Source organism: Phaseolus vulgaris, chromosome 3 (genome assembly GCF_051622355.1).
Source record: "Phaseolus vulgaris cultivar YP4 chromosome 3, ASM5162235v1, whole genome shotgun sequence".
Taxonomy (NCBI): Eukaryota; Viridiplantae; Streptophyta; class Magnoliopsida; order Fabales; family Fabaceae; genus Phaseolus; species Phaseolus vulgaris.
This window is the reverse complement of record NC_143500.1, coordinates 25002120-25016908: the sequence shown is the minus strand read 5'-3', so window position 1 is coordinate 25016908 and position 14789 is coordinate 25002120. Positions and strand designations below refer to the sequence as shown.

The window sequence follows — 14789 nt, the reverse complement described above, 5'->3', positions numbered from 1 at the left end:
AAACTTATAAATTAGGAAGTTGACACTTATAAGTTAGGAACTTTAAATTTACATGTTATGACATGTGGGAAATCGCAAGCTTAAAACTTATAAGTTAATTTGCAATTAACTTTTTAATTATGAATCTACTTATAATCTAGTTTTAACAAGTAATTAACTTTAATAAACAATTATTTTGACAGACAAGCTTATGCTTAATAAATAAAGTTTCTATATTTTGACCCATTGATATCATATAGTCTAGAACATGTTATTTAGGACACACTTCTTAAGGATAATCAAAGTATTACTAATAAAATTAGTTTCTTAGTGTAATGGATTAAGAAGAACATGAATGGAATAAAAAAAATCTTTATAGTAAAAACAACACTAATTTTTTAAGTGTTATTCATTATAAGAATATCTTTTTATATTACTGATTAATGACAAATATTTAAATGTAGCTTTTAAAATATTATTAACAAAGTTATTTAAAAATATTTTTTAAATATAGTTTAGTTGAACTTACAGTGATTTCTTGGTAATCTTGGATGAAAAAAATAAAATAAAAATGTGTGACGTGCCTGATGTACTTTTTCAGTTTTTTAAGAAAAGCAGAAGTTGGAGACACAGAGACCCACCACAAGCAACAACGCCTCTCTCCTTCTCCCTCTGTTTTCTCTTCTTTACTTCTTTCTCTGATAAAACTGTCACCAACCCCCTTCCAATTCTCTCTCATTCTCTCTCCCACATACACGCACACTCTCTCTCTCTCTCTCTCTGCTTTTTTATTTTATTTTTCCTTTCATTCTTGTTCTTCATCTTCTTGTTCTTCCCTTGCAAATATACATAAAATACAATATAATTGATATGCGTTGAAGACATATTTTGCTTAAAGAGAGCTGAAAAGTGTATAATCGTTGATCGTTTGAATCTATGGAACAGCTGGTCAACTTCATCATCCGGCCACCAAGGTATCAATTTTTTCTCCCACCCACTCTCGCATCCTTTACATCAAACACCTTTTCGAATCAAACTATTCTCTTTTTCCTTTTTCCGAAATTCCCAGATGAGGTATCTTCTTCTGCTCGGGGTTCTTCACTTGGAAAACGATGAAATTCAATTTAAAGTTTTGATTTTTAGTCTTTGGAAAGCCCCAACTCAGCTTGGGTTGTCGCAATTGAATTTAAGTTTCTTGTGAATCTCCACAACTCTTTTTTTTTCAAAGGGAAAAACTAAAGCAGATGCAAGTAGATTCAGAATTCCACTTCCTTAGTCTCTTTTTTCAAAAGCATGATTTTTCGGAGCTATCACATCATGTTAATTTAGATAACTATTTGTTTGGTTGGGAATTGAGATCTAATTCTACCTTGCGGATGTTCCTTGTCACCTCATATTCAGGTGTAAGATTTTCATTCTTCCAGCAAAAAAGGGTCTTTTTTAAACCCTTTTAGAGTTTTTGTTTAGTTTGTTATGGATTCGTTCTTTTTATGTTCTTAAGAGGGGATGCACCTGTTATGTAACTTTACGTGGTATTGATATGAGAAACACTCTTAGAAAGACATAAACTTCTACTTATCCAAACACACATATGATAATTAGTTGTTGACTGGTTATTTATGTCCAATATTCAATTGCTTATTGCTTTTTGAATTTTTGTATTCTAAAAAGTGAGATCTATCAAATTTATTATTCCTAAAAGAAGAAATCGAAAAGGAATGGATTCATTGCTTTGAATGTCTACATACATATATACATTCATATATACATACATATATACATTCATATATACATATATACATTCATATATATATATATATGTGTGTGTGTATTTATGTATGCTTAGGAGTTTTATCGAAAAGGTGCATATTTGGAATCTCAAGGTATTAGTAGAAGCCCAGTTGCAATATAGGCCTTGAGACAACATTATGCATGGTATACACTTGTATGCAGTATGCTTTTACTTCAAGTAATCTCTCAGCAATTATAGCCTAAAGATGAATAGGGATTTGTGTTATATGTATCAGTACACGCCTAACTGATTTATTTACACTATTTTTATTTCATATTTAACTTAACTTTTAATTAAAGAGATCATATATTTTATTTGGATGCAGAGCTGAATATGACCCCAAAAGTGATTTGTTGGAGCCGGAGTTCATGCTGAAAGGGAAATGGTATCAACGGAAGGATGTAGAGGTAAGTTTAAAAAAGTATAATTCAGTGCATTAGCAAAATTGTTTTCAGCATTCGTTATGGTGAAATGCATTGAAGATGGTTTTTATCTTATTTTATAGTTTGTCGGTAACTTATTACGAATCTGAACGTCCAATCACTGGTCTTCATTGTCTGTTCTTAATAATTTTTATTGAATTCCTAAGTGACCACCATCACTAGACAACATTAATTTTAAAAGAAGGATCCATTACGTGGGCTATCATTGACTTTAATGAAGATTTTGAACCTGTAAAATTGGTGCAGAGTCATTAAATTTTAGAGTGAATTTGATATTACAGATACCCCAGGAAGACATGTCAATTATATGCTTGAACATGATTCTAATTTCAAAGCCGTTGTTTTTGTGTTGAAAGAAATAAACTTTTCATATTTTGTTTCAACCCTCAGATTTATTTCTCTTCTGGAAAATTGCCACTAGAAGTTTTTCTTAACTATAATGTCAACATGAATACACGTATTAGTTACCATTTAAAAACTGAAACTATAATGTGATGAGAAAAATATCAGAATTAGAATTCTATTTTAGAAAAATTATTTCTCCATTGAACTTGTATTTTATACATACAGTGTATGTAAGTGATGTTCTAAAACTTCTGTCCTTATTGATTTCACTTTTTTTACAAGCAATTTTTTATTAAGTCATACTTTATCTTTTTTTGCTGACAACCTGCATGGTCAGTCTGTCATGTAAGATTTGATATTCTGCAGATAAAGAACAGTAGGGGTGATGTTCTTCAATGCAGTCATTACTTGCCAATAGTCAGTCCTGAAGGAAAGCCTCTGCCTTGTGTAATATATTGTCATGGAAACAGGTGATTGTCGGGGGTTACTTTTTTCTAGCCAGCACGCTGTTGTTTGAAGTTCCTATGAAACTGTAGAAGTTTTCTTCTGAAAGTTTTAGACTCCTTTCTAGATTGTGTATGTTTTCCTTTGCACTTCCTTTTTTCACTCGTGTTAGTTAAAATCGCATGCTGACTTATAGAATTGCATGATTCCACACTTCTGCTGTGCCTGGCCGAGTTCATACTTGCTCAGAATCATCAACTAGCGGAATTGTAAACTTGATAGAATCATAGCGTTTTTTGATTCTGTTTGGTGGGTCAGGTTTCAAAGTTTTTGTTTTGCTCATTTTGGGCATCTGCAAACCTAAGCCTGTAAACCTAAGCCCAGAGAACTGAGAAAAGCACTTATTCTCTTGCCTTTGTGACTGTTTTCAACATCTTGCCCCAAAATCTACTGCACAAATCCACCATGATCAGAGCTCCTCTTCACCACAACCGGAGCTCTTGTTTTCCACATCTGAACACGTCTCTGTTTTAACCTGTTCTGTTTTGTTCCTCTGCCGCTCTGTTTAGCTAGTTATGTTTCACTGTTTTGCTAGCTTATTGTTCTGGTTTTGTTTGTCTGGGTTCATGTCTCAGTGTTTTATATTAGCAGTGGGCAGCTGCAGTACATGAGTTATTTTGTTTGCCACTCATAACTTTATTTATTAATTTTTTTATGCCCAAGTATTTTATGTTTTGTAATGTCTTCTCTCCATTATTTATGCTTTGTAATATGAATTTCATATGCGTATGTATGAATTTTATGAATCTTGTAGAATCTTAAGCTTTGTGTTAGGATTTCGAGGTTTATGATTTTGTTTCCCATTTCCCGAGTTTGAGTAAAATCTTGAGTTTGACTAATTTTTTACTATAAAAAGTGGCTTGGATAATCACTTTGTCTTTTGATGACTTAATTCGTTGACATTGATATAGGTGCATTTTATTTGACTCATTATATTTGATTAATTGATATTTGCACTTGCATTTTGCACTTTGATAAGCTCTTTCTTTCAGTTTTTTCCCATATAGCTGTATAGATACATATCCCAGGTTTGACAAGGTGATTATTGTATATGATTTTCTGTATTTTCACATTACAATGGTAATTTTATAATTTTGATTATATAATTTTTGACTGACAAAAATATATCCTTACATAGCTTTATATGGATATAAAAAGATATTATGGGTTATCCAACATCAAATTTAAAGAAAATAAGGGACGTGTGTTGCATTTCAATGTACTTACCTAGTTATCTGTGTTCTGATATGGTAGAAACTGTAGAACCTTTTTAGTTTTGATGACTGCTATATGATCTATATAACTCATTTTTGTTTTCCTATTCTGAGTTCTAAACCTAGTTTTGAACAATATTTACTCTTCCAACTTTAATTATGAAATTTAGATGCTCAAGATTGATATTATTGTTGTTTGTAGGCAACAATAAACATTGATTGATGATGATAATGATTGTTAGTTTTTATCTTGTTTTTAGTGATATCCAAGAAGTATGTTCTTAATCTGAATTGAAATTTTTATATATTTGTTATGATTTATGAGTTTTCATACATATGTATCTTGCACAAATTATATCCTATATTTTCTTAAGAATAGCTGTAGTACTGAATCAGATACGTATCTAATATGTAATATCATATCTGTCCACCATAGTGTATGTATGGCGTTGTATAGTTATAGATTTCAAATTTATGCTGACTGAGTGATATGTTTGTATGACAGTGGATGTAGGGCTGATGCTAGTGAAGCTGCTATAATTTTACTTCCCTCAAATATTACAGTTTTTACTCTGGATTTCTCGGGATCTGGAATTTCTGGAGGGGAGCATGTTACTCTAGGTTGGAATGAAGTAAGTGCTTTCTCAATAACCTTTTAAAAAACATCATATTTTGTTGTTTAATTATTGATATGCATAGTCTTGCTAATGTGTCATTTTACCCACTCGCACGGGGCGTAGTAATTTTTCTCTTATCTCTCCCCCATAATTATTTCGAGTAAATGTGAGAAGGACATTAAATGAAAGATATTTTGACAAGTTCAAAGTTCTATTATTTTCTTATGTGGTCTAGCATGCATATTGGACACAATACACATAAGTAAATCTCATCTAAAGTTAGTTTCTAGACTAGCTGTGGTTTTGATTTTTGCGAATTTGATCCAACATTATTCGTCCAAGTCAAATTTGCTAGGTGTTGCTTTTTGTTTTTGACTAGTTAAATTTAGTAATATGCCTGTGCCATCAGTGGAAACTGTGAAAATCTTGGACAGGACAACTATCTTCTATCTCAGTAGAACAAGAAATGCTTTAAGTTTTTTCATTTGATGGAAGTCTGCGTACACACATTTCTACTACTTGCTTTGTTGTCTTTCTTCATTATGAAATGATTGTTATTCATTTGCTATTCTCAGAAGGATGATCTGAAGGCTGTGGTCAACTATCTGCGGGATGATGGAAACGTCTCTTTGATTGGTTTGTGGGGTCGCTCGATGGGAGCTGTAACTAGGTAGGTTTTCATCATCATCATCATCATCATCATCATCATCATCATCCTCTTCTTGCTTTGAACTTTCTTTTGTAATTAGGTTTAGGAAGGTTTGTGATCTTTCATCCCTCTCATGGTCTTAGTTAAGATCTCAATTTGACAACCTTGAGTTGCGAAATGCCTTGTGAGAGGAGAGTTTCTATTATTAATGTTTTAAAAAAACATGTCAGTTATTGAACTCACGTAGGTGTTATGCATGCTTAATTAGTTCAATCATGTTCGAATATGTGATCATTCAACATACAAAATCATAATAGATCAATTTATATTAAATTTAAATTATTATAAATGATAATTTTGTGTGTCATACTACTAGATAAAAAATCAATAGAAAACTAAACAATAGAAATCCATACATGAACCTTTTTACTTGTCTAACTAGTTCTCCAGTTTTGGGTCACATCAGCCTGGTTAGTCCTTTTTTATGAACATTATGATTCTTGAATAATAGATTGTGTAAAATACTGTTTTAATCCTGAGGCTGAATTATATCACATGTTTGATTGTACTAGGAAAGTTGTTAGCTGTTCTGTATTTGTGTAGACTCATAAAGTACCTTCCTCTGGAAGAAACTCATTTATATGCTTGTTCCCCTCTGAATTGGATGGTTCTCCTGTTAAGTGCACTAAATATAAGTACCGTGATTATAGCTTTTCAAACATTACATTTTAGCTAATTCATATGGTTTTTCTCTGAACAATTTATGATTTTATTACTTGCAGCCTTATGTATGGAGCTGAGGATCCTTCAATTGCAGGGATGGTTTTAGACAGTCCCTTTTCTGATTTGGTTGATTTGATGATGGAACTTGTAGATACATATAAAATTCGTCTCCCAAAATTCACTGTGAGTATATTATAGATTACTTTTGGTTCTTTACTTCGAGGTTATTGGAACAATTTTCCATATATGCCAGCACGCCTGAGTGGTATGTGACATGATATAAAGAAGTTTGATCTGAAATGATATTAATACTGTTAAACTTCCTTGTCTACCCAGTCTGAAATTTAATAGCTCTTCATAACTTTGCTGATAAAAATAAATAAATAAAAAATCATGACCAAAATTATGTTGTTCAATTTGTACCTTGATGGGAACCGATCTTTACTGATAAGAAACGATGGAGTATAAGCCTTACAATTGGGGAAATCCCTCTTAATTACACTAAAATATAGTTAGAAACAGATGCAGATCTTTGAAGGTCTGCTAACTTCCCTGCCCAAAGGGCCAAATCTTTGCGTACTTTCTTGCCTAACTTCTACTCTACCCTACTCTTCCTCTTCACATTTATGGTTAATTTCACTTCCACGAACCAAATTTCTTCCTGGCCCTTCATTTGTCATTTCATATAGGCATTTTGTTCTGCAGTTTAACATTCCCCATTCTGTCTCTACCTGCATATGCTGATTCTCTACTAACCATTCCCAACTTCTATCAACCTTGATACTTGGGGGTCTATCATTTACCTGATTGATGATAACTATAATATTTACTTTATTAACCAAGTTGAAATATAATTCCATTTTGATGGACAGATCTCATATAGATGGATGTTTTCAACCAAGCAAAAGGTAATTAATGGAGCTAATATAGGATTCTTCATGGATTGAAATTTTTTTAGAAAGGTGTTAAATTACCATTTTTTCATAGGTGCAGAGTTGTAAACCATCTGCGGCAGTATAGACCTACTGTGAAACTTCTGCTGTCAGTGGAATTGACTGACAAAAGTACTTTTTTGAAAATCACCTTTTTAAGAAAAACACAACGGTGTATTTGGATAATTTGTGAAAGATTTTTTCTATTATCAATTATATGTGTGAAAAATAGGTTTTATGTTTAACTATGGTAGTTGAAAAGTGATTGTTTTGTGTGGGTTGTTTAAAAATCACCCTTTTATTATAGAAAGTGCATACTTGAGAAAGACAATTTTTTCTTCATTTCAGCTGTTTAGATAACAAAACTATAATTTCAGCTGTATGTTTGGGACAAAAGCTTAAATTTGTAAAAGAGCTTTTTTTTCCCTTTTTTCTAAAAATGTAGAATCTGAGAAAATAAGCTATTTGAATGGATCTGAAAAAAAAGCCTAACCAACTGCTTTTTTTTCTATATCAGCTTTATACATGCTCTTTTTCTTGTGAACTGATATTTTTTTTTTGCTTCCAAATGATATTAATCTTGAAACTCCTTTTAAGCAAACTTACCCAAACAAAAACTAATGTTGATTATTATTGATTATACATGTAATCGATAATTGAAAATAATTTAATTTTGGCGACTATCCAAAACGCACCCTAAATTATACAAAAGGATACAAAGTTGTTTGTAAGAGTTGATTATCTGTTACTGGATAACAACTGAGATACCAGATATCTTTTAAGCAGTGGAACAACATGGCTGTCTTGTGCACCACTAAAGAAAAAAAAATACAATTTTGCTAATTTCTGTCTTCGGCCAAAGCTCCAAGTACTTCTTTTTCTTTCTCTTTCATGATGCCCCCCAAAAGTTCTTATGCTACATAAAACTTCTCTTCAATGGACATGCGCTAAAGTGGTGCAGTAAGTTTGGTCAAAAAGCTATTAATTTCTTGCATGCAATGTTGGGGGTCAATTGGTAACTTGTACAAAACCCCATAACATGTCTAGGGTCCTTGAAGTTTTTAGAGGAGAGGTTGCATTATTTAGCTTGCGTTACCCTATATTTTGTAATATTGGTCCCAAATATTTAAACTTAGAAACCAGTGATATAACATCTCCAATTTTTACTTCCAAGAATATTCCTTACTAAATTTCTATGCATATATTCTACCTAATTCCTACTTTAGCAAGTTTTGTCTCCAAAGCTCAAGTTTATTAACAAATCCAAAACAAAACAAATAAGGACTTAAGATTGAGGGTTTCTCTAACCCTAACCGTATTTGGAAGTTCTTAGTCTTGCCTCATCGAGTTCTCACACTAGAAGTTATGTCATAACAAAAACACTTTCCTTTTCTGAAGTTTTCCATGCACTTCTCTTGGCACTCAATCATATGCTTACAAGCCAATAAAGCTATATGCAAGTCTCTTTGTTTGATTAGGTACCTTTTTATTAACCTCTTTAAAATATAATTGACATCTGCTGTAGACTTTCCTAACATAAAATGAAATCTATCCTCTGCAATACTCATATCTTCTCTTAATGGATTTGTCAATCGCCTTTTTTGCATACTTTCATAGCGTGGGTCGTATTAAAATAAAGGAAAAGAAAAAAACATAGGGTTATGTCTATAGAGAGAAAAAACATGCAAAAAGTATGGGTTAAGCCCATTACATAGATAGAAACATCTAACAATATATTGAAACATCTAACGGATAGTAAGTTTTATATCTCTTTAGTTTACACAATTCTGAAATTCTCCCCTGTTCTTAAGTATAAGGACCAAAGTGCTCTTTCTCCACTCATCTAACATCTTAGATCTCAAAATCTTGTTAAATAACTTAGTGTTCCAAGTGATGATGCCTTGCTTCGTTCTTATTATGAGAATAACTTCTCAGTGCTATCACTCACTGTTAGGCGGATTTTGTTTCATTTTTCTCGTTACAGGTGAAGTTTGCAATCCAGTACATGCGAAGAGCTATTCAAAAGAAGGCAAAATTTGACATAATGGACCTCAATACCATTAAGGTTGTTTATGCTTTGTTTATTTAACTTTTATTTTATGATAGGAGTTTTTTATTGAAAGAAATCAGTATCACTTGCCTGAGTGTATAAAATGACTGATTAGTTCGTTTGACGAAAAAATGTTATAAGCTATTACTGCTTTGTTTTTCTTATCATTTTTCTATAGAAGTTAAAATTTCCAACTGTACCCGAGCTAAGTAACAAAAGTATATTTTTTTTATCTTGAATCTGGGGAAATTATATAAATGTATAATATTTCCTCTTGCTGGCCATAGCATACACTTATTAATCAGTCAGTTATAGTAATCTCCAAGATTATACATAATTTAGTCAGTAATTCAGAAAATATGTATTGCCTGAAAAATTTCAGGTTAAGTTTCTTGTAAATTAAATTGATCAATTGCTATGATCATTGGTAAAGAAACTTTTGCTCGTGAATTAAAGAAAGTTATAATTTGGTGCAAATAGTACATAGTTCCAACTAGTTAAGAAAATGTTATTTGAAGGATTTATTTTGGTAACAAGTGGAGCGGTCTTGCATCTTCTTGTTCCTCTTTTTAATTGCTAAACCCAAGATATGTAGAATTCTAATCGTAAGCAATTTAAAGTATGATTTCAAAATTATTGGGTGCTAATGACTGAACTGGTGGAGCATACAGTTGATTGAATATTGGCTAAGCACTACTAATTTGTGTCCCTTACTCTGTGGGGCCACTGGCAACATTAGAATGTGTATGAATTTCTGTTGGAAACCAAACACGGACTAGGTGTTTTCAGGATCTATTTTTTGTCCATATAATGATGCAAAACTAAAAAGAAATAACATGGACAATTGTTTTGTTGTTATCTTGTGCATTTATGTCTTTATGTGGCATTCAAAAGCTCAGCAATCTATAGAAATCAATATTCTGAACTGAATGCAAAATTTATTGAAAATATCTGGGGGAGAAAACAATATAAATTTGTTCCTATTGGTTTTGCACAATTTTATAGTCTCCATCATATTAATTAATTATTTGTTTGTGTTGCAGGTGGCAAAATCTTGTTTTGTTCCAGCGCTACTTGGACATGCCATTGAGGATGATTTTATACAGCCCCATCACTCTGATCGGATATTTGAGGCTTACATGGTAAGTATATCTAGAGTTCTTTTTGGCCACCTTCCTAGGAAGAATGTGATTATTTGTTCAATAATAATCTCAACCAAACAGACACTAAGCCTTTTCTTCTATTCTATGTGCCTTTAGAGCATGCTTGATGGTTTTGAAATTTAAAAATGTCTGAAGATGTTTAAGGTTGCTTAGACTGGGTGCATTTGGGGTCACGTATCTTCTAATTGTAGTGTTATTCTATACTATGGCATTTTCTTTTTGTTTTTATCCCTGATATTTGAATCTTTAATATTGCTGTCCATGCTTTGTAGGGAGACAAAAACATAATTAAATTTGAGGGAGATCACAATTCTCCACGTCCTCAGTTTTACTTTGATTCCATAAACATTTTTTTTCACAATGTTTTGCAACCTCCAGAAGATGAGGTTGGGGAATCATATTTTGACCATGTGAATGATTACTTTGGTAAGGTAAAATCAACAATGCTCACTGGTTCCATTCTGTTCAAATTTCAATAGTCCATCTTGTACATCTTCTAAAAATTGGCTTTTCCCCCTCAGGATGTTTGGAGATCTGTGCACGAATTAGGCTACAGCATTGAATCATCATCTAAAAACAAAGGCATGACTCAAGTACCTACTTTCTCTTAATTATTTATAGTGATTTGTATGAGGATCAGCACTTAGTTCCTTTTCTCTTTTTGCAAATCTCTTATATGTTTATTTGTTAGTTGCAGAACCTTCAACAAGCAGTACGATAAATGCCATTGAGCAGGTTCGTTCAAGACGACCAATGAGTAGAATGGAGGTTTGTATTTATCAACTCTTAATTTACTGTAACATGCAAATATGTTTTGCCTGAGGAAATGTACCCTGTATTTTGAAAAGGGTTAAGATATAATTTTGGTTTATATTCATGTATTCTTTTTTTATTTGGTTCTTATATTTAAAAAGTTATTATTGATCCATTTTTGGTGTGTCAATGATTTTTACGTTAGTTGGTGAGAGCCTAACACAACTCTCCTCCTTCACCTAGGCTTGGGACTGGCTATGAAACCATAGACCCTTTACCCAGGCTTGGGACTAGCTATGAAACAATAGACAGAGTTTCTTATATGAAACAGGTTTTTAATTTAGCTTTTGTATTGTGCAGATTGTTGTTTTCAATTTTGATTTACCACTTGTTGGAGTAATAACGAAGTGAAGTTTACAGACCGAATTGAAATGAATAGAGACCAGAAATTTACATTTTATCTCTGGATGTGATAGTCATTTTTCATTGGGCAAAAACTGTGTTATAACAACCATAGATGACAGAGATGTCACTAAATGATTGATCATATTGGGAATAAATTGATTTTTTCTGTGTCTAGGAACTGAATTAAAAATGAGTAAGGAGCAAAAAAAAATTTAACCATTAAAGAGTAGGATGATGATTTCATGTTAGCAAAGAATGTGCTGATAAAAAAAATGTTAGTAAACAATGTGATAATGTCATATTACGAAAAAGAAATACAAACAATTATATCAGGGTAGGGTCCACCACTATTTATATAGGACTCATTGATTTTATTATTGTTTCTTTCTCTCTGATAACATGGCATTATGATGCCCCGTACTAGCATTAGATGATCCTGATCCTAAAATATATTTTTGCATTAGAGTACTCAAGTCGAATGTTCAACTTAGATGATTGCATTTTGCTAACATTTGAGTAGAGTGTTTTGTGCGGTTTGCTAAAATCCGATGTATTAATACATGTCAAATGGCTTTTGCATGTGGCTGTTTGAGCTATATGATTATTTCAGTTTTGTTTAAATTCTTTAATTAGGTATGACTTTTATTTTTCGAAGTAATATATTGTATGACTTTTCTTAGGTTCCATCTGATATTTCTTCGAAAGATGAACATCATGAACATGAGGTATTTCCGATTCACTTTTTCCTTTCACATTATTGAAATGTTTTCCCTTATTCCCCATACATGCACTGTAATTCTTTTCTGTAAACTATATGCATATATGGCTATATTAGTTATCAAGCACCAAGTGGTGTTGGTGGTAACTCAGTAGCATCCAAACTACTAAAAAAAGGTGTGATTGGAATCACTTTTGTTTCCTGTCTTGGCGTGAAAATCGTAGTAATTGCCAATTCTAAACATGTAATGATGCCCCATGACACAATCAAGTGTGTGTGTGTGTGTATATATATATATGTATATGTATATATATATATTATATATATATATATATATATATATATAATATTATATTCCCCTCTCTAGGCCCATGGATCTGACACTGCTGAGATTCCGTGGCCTGTGCTTTCTGTATCAAAAGTTTCTGTCAACATCACTCTTTTTAAATAGTTATTGAATTAGTGATTTTTGTAGGAATAACGATCTTATCCATTTTTTCTTGCAGCATGGATCACCTGCAATGTTTGCGTGAAATATGTTTTTATGATATATTGGAATACTTTTACAAACATGTAATAGAGACGAAGGGGACTTGGCCTCGTATCTCTTTATTTCTTCATGAATACTCTAATTTCATTTTTATAGCAACAAACCAATGAATTCTAAGTTAAGGCATAGACCTGCCTTTTATGTGTGATCCCTACGTCTATTAAAATGCTTTTGCATTTTAGAAGTTTATGAAAAAGTTTTTACATTTTAAATGTTAAAAAATGGGGAAACTTGTGTTCAAATAATATTTTTGTTCCACTACCTTAGTTTTAGAGGAACGGTAAGAATGAAAAGATTCGTCCATATCTATTTATTCTTCCTGTTTCATCCATTTCATAGAATTAATATATGCTACTTTATCAACCTTTTGCCCATTTCTGTTCTATTTTTAAGATACACTAAAGGTTGAACAAATACAAAAATTTTAAGGTTCCATCTTAATTCTAACCTATGCAGCAAACTTGCTACAGTTTTTATTTACGCACGTGAATGACCACTACTAGTGTATATGCATTTGCTTAGGCATAGCCAGTACCTGAGTTTCAAGAATGTAATTCTTTCACATATCTATCTTTAGTGGTGATGAAATAATAAATAAGCAATAAAGAAGTATACAATAAGGAAAGAGGGAACCAAACACAGAACCAGACTCACATTTTTCATGATTTTTTTGTGAAGCAGGAGAAGTGCGGTGATCATTCTCCATCTCCATCATCAATGATTAGCTTTGAATTATCAAATGGTGATCCTTTTGGACCCCATGTTCCAGCCGCATTGGAAGATGATCAATACGTTGAATATCAACTAGATGACCTTGCAGGTTTTCCTTCTACTTCAGAGGAGGAAGAAAGAGTGAGTCGACTTGATGACTTCTACATAACCTAACACCTGGTGAACATTTTGTATCTTAGTTACGTTTGATTTGTCCATGCTATTCAGATGTTCATGGAAGCTGTGATGGAGTCACTGAAGGACCTGGAAGTACGAAATTCAAATGCAGAACAACCAACAAGTAGTGTTAGTACTGTGTCTGTAGCAGCTATAGAGCCGTCACATAAAGATGCTTCCTCAGAAGAGAATTCAAGACCTATGGAGACAAAATCTTCCTCACCCAAACACAGTACAGATTCAAAATCTAAAACCACTTCCTCTATATCAGAAGAATGTGAGGCATTGAAAGGCGAGTCAAATTCCATTTCAGTAAACCATTCTCAATATGTGGTATCCAAGCCAAGTTCTGTACCAAGTCTTTCATCAGAAGCGCCACAGTTGCAGTCGCAGCCGCCACTGCCACTGTCACTGCCACCGGCATCAACAGACATGTCATCAGTAACTGAGTCCGGCAACACAAGCAATTCTGCTCATAGCGGCAGTTCTGGTAGTCTGAAGGGTTCATCAGAGACTGACATATCACACAATACTAAAGCCACAGTAACTGTTGTCAGGAATCCCGCAGGTCATGCCATGGACGGCTTAATGCGTCGTTGGGATTTCAATTTTTTCAAAAACAAATAGCCATCATGATCAGATGATTGATTCTCATTTATACGTTGTTTCTGTAACTAAAAGAAAAAAAATCATAGTTTGTACCAAAGAAATAGGTTGCTCGTGTGTAAAGTTGGTATGTTTAGATTCTCAACTAACAAATGAAACAATATTCTTTGACTGTAAGTGAGATTTGTCATATTTTGTTGTCTTTATGAATTTAAATGGGAAACATTGTCTCCATTGTACTCAGTATTTTTTAACAATATTCTGGGCTCTCGTCTTTCTTTCCCATCGAGTGTTAATTCACTTCACAAAATGTGTTTGTTTTTGTTAGAGTTTTGTCAACTATAGATGTTTAATTATGTTCTAGCCAAAGATATTTAGAGAGCTTAAGGTGGAAGAATTGAATGTGTTATTTATGGTGATGGTGTAGAGACAGTTAAATCCCCTTTTTATTTAGGGGT

General features: G+C 32.6%; 1 protein-coding gene across 7 annotated transcripts; it reads left to right on the top strand.

Annotated features, from left to right (window-relative positions):
* The first annotated feature begins 568 nt into the window (after positions 1-568).
* Positions 569-14574, top strand: LOC137806779 (uncharacterized). 7 transcript variants are annotated; one of them, XM_068607054.1, is made up of 14 exons: positions 569-953; positions 2097-2178; positions 2926-3029; positions 4783-4909; positions 5470-5564; positions 6326-6449; positions 9183-9263; positions 10292-10390; positions 10684-10842; positions 10933-10993; positions 11109-11179; positions 12250-12294; positions 13519-13689; positions 13777-14574. In XM_068607054.1, the coding sequence occupies exons 1-14, from the start codon at positions 916-918 to the stop codon at positions 14350-14352; spliced, it is 1833 nt and encodes a 610-aa protein (XP_068463155.1). In that variant the 5' UTR covers positions 569-915; the 3' UTR covers positions 14353-14574. The 7 variants fall into 7 exon arrangements, 2 of the variants coding, with proteins under 2 accessions (XP_068463155.1, XP_068463154.1); XM_068607053.1 differs by having other exon boundaries at positions 587-953; positions 13516-13689; XR_016519586.1 differs by having other exon boundaries at positions 602-953; positions 10684-10837.
* Positions 14575-14789: the final 215 nt, after the last annotated feature.

Bases quoted from the DNA above. Each gene is read 5' to 3' on its own strand.
- LOC137806779 (XM_068607053.1), top strand. From the start codon at position 916: ATGGAACAGCTGGTCAACTTCATCATCCGGCCACCAAG. The intron at 3,030-4,782 runs GTGATTGTCGGG...TTTGTATGACAG, and splicing joins ATATATTGTCATGGAAACAG to TGGATGTAGGGCTGATGCTA. The intron at 10,994-11,108 runs GCATGACTCAAG...TGTTAGTTGCAG, and splicing joins ATCATCATCTAAAAACAAAG to AACCTTCAACAAGCAGTACG.